The sequence below is a fragment of the Myotis davidii genome, unplaced genomic scaffold (assembly GCF_000327345.1).
Source record: "Myotis davidii unplaced genomic scaffold, ASM32734v1 scaffold271, whole genome shotgun sequence".
Classification (NCBI taxonomy): domain Eukaryota; kingdom Metazoa; phylum Chordata; class Mammalia; order Chiroptera; family Vespertilionidae; genus Myotis; species Myotis davidii.
This window is the reverse complement of record NW_006284839.1, coordinates 210,900-217,982: the sequence shown is the minus strand read 5'-3', so window position 1 is coordinate 217,982 and position 7,083 is coordinate 210,900. Positions and strand designations below refer to the sequence as shown.

The following is a 7,083-nucleotide window of genomic DNA, read 5'->3' as shown; positions in this document are numbered from 1 at the left end:
GACTGTGGCGGAATCGTTGCTGTCTCCTGCATCACCTGCAGGGGGCAGCATGATGTTCCTGTACTCCGCTCTCCCTCTCACAGCTTTCACTAGTGATTTCTAGGAGCATGAAAAAGAAAGAGGCATCATTTCCTTACCCCACCAACCTCCTTCTCACATTACTAAACCAACAACACATTTTCTCCCAGCCCCACCAAAGGGACAAAACATGGGCAAGCTAATGGTGCAATACAAAAAAGTCACCCGAATAATGTAATCTAGAAATTGTTACAGGTGAAGGATTCTTTTTACACGAGAATTAAGTTTTGGGTGTGTTTTGTTTGCACTACATTAGTGTCATTTGTTACAGATTACAAAATGTCCTCTCGGGTCTCGTTGCTGATGATAGACTGTTTTACTTTGGCAAATTCTGTAAGACAACAGTGTAGTAGGGAAAATATGCCAACATTCTTATTTATGTAAATATTGTACATGTGGAATGCATTACTTCGCCATAAGATAATTGTTTTGCTAATGTGCATATATGCACCGACCAGGGACCACTCACCACTGGCATTAAGACAACCAAACTGCCCTCCAGGTATCTGCTTCTCACACAGCAGAACTGTCTCCTAGTCATGTTTGGCTCCTTGAACCTCCACCATGGCCAGTAGTTACAACCCAGTCTTTTTGTGTGCACCCCCCTCCAAATACAATTCTAGTCTGTCCATTTTTAAAATTTAAGTATTGTTGACATACAATATTATATTAATTTCAGGTGAGCAGCATAGTGACTCAACATTTATGTCCTTATGTCCTCACTACAATAAATCTAGTAACTCACCATACAAAGTTACTATGATAATATGTTTTCTATACTGTACATTGCATCCCCTTGACTTTTTTTTTTTATACCTGGAGGTTTGTGCCTCTTCTTTCCCCTTTTCACTCATCTCCCATGTCCCTACCTTCTGGCAACCATCAGTTTGTTCTCTGTATTTGAGTCTGTTTCTGTTTTATTTTGTTTGTTTCTTTTATTTGTTCATTTTTTAGATTTCACATATAAGTGAAATCATACGGTATTTGTCTTTCTCTTTCTCACTTATTTCACTTAACATAATACTCTCTTCAGTGATGGCGAACCTATGACATGCGTGTCAGAGGTGACACGCGAACTCATTTTTTTGGTTGATTTTTCTTTGTTAAATGGCATTTAAATATATAAAATAAATATCAAAAATATAGGTCTTTGTTTTACTATGGTTGCAAATATCAAAAAATTTCTATATGTGACACGGCACCAGGGTTAAGTTAGGGTTTTTCAAAATGCTGACATGCCGAGCTCAAAAGGTTCGCCATCACTGGTCTAGGTCTATCCATGTTGTCGCCAATGGCAAGATTTCATCTTTTTTATGACTGAGTAATATTTCATTGTATATATGTACCACATCCTTTTTATGCATTCATCTATCGATGGACACTTAGGTTGCTTCCATATCTTGGCTATTATGAATGATGCAGCAATGAACACAGGGATGCATATATCTTTTTTAAAAGTATGTTTTTATTGATTTGAGCGGGAGGGAGAGGGAGTTAGAAACATCAATGAGAGAGAAACATGGATCAGCTGCCTCCTTCACACTCCCTACTTGGGGATCAAGCCTGAAACCCAGCTTGTGCCCTGAACTGAAGTGAACCAGCAACCTCCTGGTGCAGAGGACGATGCTGAACCAGCTGAGCCACACTGGCCAGGATGCAGATACCTTTTGAATTGTTTTTGTTTCCTTCAGATAGACATTCAGAAATGGAATTTTTGTATCCAGTTAATATTTATCTTTAGTTGATTGCTTCATACCATCAACTAAAAACCAATTTATTTATTTGAAATCCCATCAGATTATATGAGGGTCATATTCTCTAAAGGGGAGGTTAAAAGAGGGAGAAAAACATAATTTTTATATTTTATTCTTGAAAAGTTGTGGGAATATGAATATTTCTATATTGACTTATTCTTCCCCATGGGTCCCTATAACAGTCATGGCGATGTTTTCCCGTAGAAAAACAAATTTATTCAGATAAGAAATGAAAACCAACTTTTTTGGTTGAAATTTAAGATATCAACCAATCCAGAAGTAATTTCCTTCTGTAAGAAGTTAGTGCATTGGAAGATACATCGATTCTCTATCATAAGTCATCCTGTGTGTTTTTTTCTGTACTTTTAATAACAAGAAAGGATCTGGCGCCCTAATTGGTTTGGCTCAGTGGGTAGAGCATCAGCCTGAAGGGTCCCAGGTTCGATTCCAGTCAAGGGCACATGCCCAGGTTGTGGGCACAAAACCCAATAGGGGGCATGCAGGAGGCAGCCTATCAATGATTCCCTCTTATCATTGATGTTTCTATCTCTCCCGCTCTGAAATCAATAAAAGATATATTTTTTAAAAAGAAAGGAGCTGGCTTTTCATTATTATTATTGGTGTTTTGATATGCAAATTAAAAATGAACAGGTTGGGGAAAGATCTTTCTGATTTACAGGCATACCTCAGAGATATTGCAGGTTGGGTTCCAGACCACCGCAATAGTCATAATATTTTTGCTGGTGGAAGAGCTTGTAAAAAACTGCAATATCAGTAAAGCACAATAAAATGAGGTATGCCTATATTTTCAGGAAAGTAAAATTTAAACCCTACTCCACTGAATATCTATAGTAGTAAAGTGCTTTTCTAAAACCAGCATGTGCTGGGTGGGGTATACATGGGGGGCGTGGGCCATTAGGTCTGCCCCATGGACTGTGAGACTTGGGCATTGTCCTTTCACACTGTGGCCTTAGGCCCCTCGGGTGTGTAATGAGAAGGCTCTGTTACATGTTGGCTGACATTCTCCCTTCTTCCAGCACTAACAGTTAGGACCTACAACAATCAAACCCTCTGCCGCCACATGGTTATTTCCCATTTCAATGAAAGATTGCTCTGACGGGCTGATTCCCAAACGGGCTTCGTAGTTATGCCGTGACGTGTTGAATTCTGGCCTGTGCAGGCTTCTTGATGCTCCTGTTACGGGTCCTGTCTTGCACTTTTGGTGGTGGTGGTGTGTTGCCTTACCCCTCTCTGCTTCCCTCCACCACCTTCACTTTCTCCAGCTGAGCTGAGGACAGAGAAGCCTGCCTGCTGTGGGCAGGACCAGCCCCAGCTTCATCAGCTTCTTGTGATGATGGGTCCCTTGGAAGCTGTGCCCAGTCCCCTCAGAAATGAGCGTGCTCTCAAATTTCTGCATAAATTTGCAAGAGTGTTCACAGGCCTTCTGAGGCCCTCGCAAGCAGCCCGGGTTGAGAATCCGTCTCGAGAATCTGGGGGCGTAGTTTATCTCTGTGACAGCCCCAGGCCTCCGTTTCCACATCTATAAAATGAATTAGTCTGAAGCCTCCTTTGCTGTAAAAATGTGGCAATTCCAAAATTGCTTCCAGAAAATCTAAAGGGTGTTGTACATGGGGCTCATGTGTTTCAGGAACCACTACTCTGCCTTTTAGCCAGTATGTTCTAAGCAACTGTTTAATTAAATTTCAATAAATATCAATTAATTTTTTCCAACCTTGCTGTTTATCCTGACTAGCTTTGAACATGCCCTGGAGTATAGATTTGAACTGGCAACTTAATATAGAAATATTCTATCACAATGACTACATGGTCCTAAAAAAATTAAGCAACTTATATCCAGTGGACATAATGTATTATTGGGAGTATTAATGCAAAATGTGGGTGTGGCAGCATGTTACACATTAACAATGTTTGTGCTTCTTTTATTGCTAGCCTTTGCATCCCTTAGTAATCAAAATAGTACATCGATGGAAGAGTTCCTATTTCATTTATCTTATCACCTAAGCTGTAGTTATTTATGCTCTGCTTCATACCTGAGTTTAATTTATCTGGCTTTTTGTCTTAATTTCTCTTACTTTTATCTCCTTTCTGATTCTGTTTTTCTGTAGCAGATGTCCTTACTGCTTCTCCTGCTCCTAACTGTCAGGAAGGTAAAGCCACTCGAACTAGCCATTTTAACTGCATGAATGTCGGCATCTGTTTCCAGTTTCTTAGGCCTGATTAGTATGACGTTGTGACACTTACGTGAATAAAAATGTAGTAAAATGATTGATCTCACTTACCTCGTGGCAGCCTGCATAGCCCTGACTTGGTATAACGATATTTTGGTCTAAGCATTTGTGGTCTGATGAGATAGTAAATCCGAGGTGAGAAATGTGCTTTCATGTTTTTCATTTTAAAAGAACATAATCGTGATGTACCTCTAACACTTTTAAAGACATTTTGAATAGAAATTCAACATAAGACCAAAGTATAGAAGTATCTCTCATACTTTGCATATTTTTAGATATATTTCAATTCCTATCCCTAAGATTCTCACTAAATCATTTGATAGACAAATATGAAAACTTTACTTTTTAATTAAGTATAATTGTGAAAACTGCATTGCAAGTGACAATGTCTTTTTTCTTCTGGTTTTGACATTTCTAGAGGTGAAAGAGGCTAATAGCTTCATTTCAGAGTGAGAGTGATTAAACCACTCGCCATCTAGAAGTGCTTCAACCACTAAATCCTTCCCAACCCGTGTGCCGAGAGCTTCTTGACACAGGGCGTCTTCTGTCATCTTTGCACAGAGCCCGTCATCTATATGAAAACGAGCCTTCTCATTTAGATGATGTCTGTGTGGCACCAAAACTACTGGCACATGAATCCATGCAATCAAAAATAAGCACACTGTTTAACAAAATCTAAAAATTATACTTCAAGCCATCATTTTGGTAACATGTAGCCAGCCTTGTCTCACAACAAGCACAAGTGTCTGGGTACCCTTGCCATGACATAGACGTAGCCGTTGAGTGAAGCATTTGGTTCTTGTGCGCTGAAGCCTGCCAACTCATTTTCAGATAACATTCTAGAAGACAGACCTGAAAGTAAATCGTGTAGCGACAAGCTTCAGTTTGAGTATAATGAAGAAATCCCCAAGAGGATAAAGAAAGCAGATAACTCTGCTTGCAACAAAGGAAAGGTGGGTGAATGGTTTCTGTTAAATTACACTTGGACCATGACACTCTTGTCAGTTTCAGGTGGGATTTCCCTCCTTCCCTGCCCCTTCCCTTCACCTTTCCCCTCACTTTCCCTTAGATGCCAAAGCCCACATGGTGATGCTATGGGACACCCACCTGCCATTTGTAGAAGGTTAGTCATTGATTCATCCAGCCAATACCTACTGAAGGTGTACTGGGTGGCAGACACTGAGGTGGTGCAGGAGGTGGTTTAGTCATGGAGCCCAACTCATCAACAATGCTTGTAGGTAAATAAAAGAGCAGTGATTTCACAGTGTTATCAGAGCATTAAGAAGATGATGTTGCAGAAGGAAGATTTAGCCAAACAGAAACGGCATGCAGGCCAAGAGGACATATGTTCAAGGAATTGCTAGGAGTTTTGAAGATGTTGGGGATGACCAAGAAGATGAACGGGGCCAGATGGTGAAGTGTTAACAGAGGAAGGACACTGAGAATAGAAGGATAAATTAGATACCCAGACTCTACCCTCAAGTGCCTCACAGAATATAGGCTCTGAGCAAATCTGTAGATGTAGTTGCAGTGAGAATGTTAGAGTACAAAATAATAAAATATCAGAAATGTGAGCCACAGAAGATACCTGCTCGATTCTCTATTCATCCAGCAAATACACACTGACTGTTCCACACTGGACGGCACCCGGGCGTCAGACTCACTTCTTGCTCTCAGAATGTCTTTACTCTAGGAAAGGAGTTGGGACACAGGGGTGAATGTAGAGCAAGGTGAAACCCACTGAGAAAGCAGCAGATAAAGGGTTTCTGGGTGGCATATACCTTTCATGTCAACTGGTGTAATTTTCCCTTTGCTAGGTGTATGACATGGAGTTGGGAGAAGAATTTTATCTTCCTCAGAATAAAAAGGAAAGCAGACAGATTGCACCAGAGCTTTCTGACCTTGTCATCTATTGCCAAGCAGTAAAATTCCCAGGTAAGAGCAGTCAAACTCTTCTAAAACATTTAAAGGTGCCAAGAGATAAAAATATGCTATTTATTTAATTGGGTATTGTAAATATTCTCAAAATAGCTAAATTGTGTTGCTGAAATCATTGTTACAATACATCCTAAATATTTGTTATTATAATTTGCTGTGATGCTCATGAGGAAAATACCATAAAATATTTATTTTCCAGATCATATTATGTCTTTTTATAATAGTTAATAATGAAAATGATAATAAAATAATAATATTCGTAACCCCTAGTAGCTAAAATTTATTAAGCATTTAAGTACCAGGATTTGTGTATTTTACATACATCATCTTATTGCCTTCATAATAATTCAATGAGATACTGGGTTTATTCACCCTCCCCCCCCTTTTTTTTTGACAAATACAAAAGTTTATTTAACAAAAGTTCAATGTGAAAATGGACAGGACTAGGTTTTTATATTGTAGTGAAGCAGGTGCTGTGGAGAGGAGACATACTATTTCCTCGTATTACCACGATTCCACTGTTGTTCTGTTGCCCACCAGTTGCCATCTCCACACATTCACCTATCACAAGATTCATAAAGGGATCAAATCCCTGCAATATTCCTTGGACATGGCTTCCACCACTTAATTTCAATGATAACTTCTTGTCCATAATTTTTTTTTTCAACTCAGGAGGGTGAGCTTTGCTCATGGCATCTAAGCAAGCTCAAAGATACCTCCAAACAGAATTCACGGCCTCTCTGACACTCCTGCGGTCAGCCCAGCATTGTGCTCCTGACGTCACCAATCTACTCCCCATTTTTAAATAAGACAAAGTCTGAGAGAGATAAAGTAATTGGCTCTAGGTTTCAGAGTAAAGCAGTTAAGACTCTTCTTTGAAAGTGGCAGAAGTTGGCTTACACAAAGAGTAAACTTATTGGCTCATGTATTGAAAAATGGGTACAGAAGTTTCAGGTACGGCTTGATCCAGGGCCCTCTCCCTGTTTCTCGCTGTCTCTGTCGTGTTGGCCCTCTTCCCTTTGGGCTGTAAGGCAGCACTACATGCTCCCAAATTTCAGTGTAAG

The 7,083-nt window shown here is 39.8% G+C and overlaps 1 protein-coding gene across 1 annotated transcript in view; it reads left to right on the top strand.

Moving 5' to 3' along the window:
- PLCE1 (phospholipase C epsilon 1) overlaps nt 1–7,083 on the top strand; it is a 253,712-nt gene that overhangs the window by 217,348 nt on the left and 29,281 nt on the right. Inside the window, exons 20-21 of the mRNA XM_006755081.2 lie at nt 4,913–5,034; nt 5,899–6,016. Coding sequence (XP_006755144.1) covers nt 4,913–5,034; nt 5,899–6,016 — 240 coding nt within the window. The remainder of the gene's footprint in view (nt 1–4,912; nt 5,035–5,898; nt 6,017–7,083) is intronic.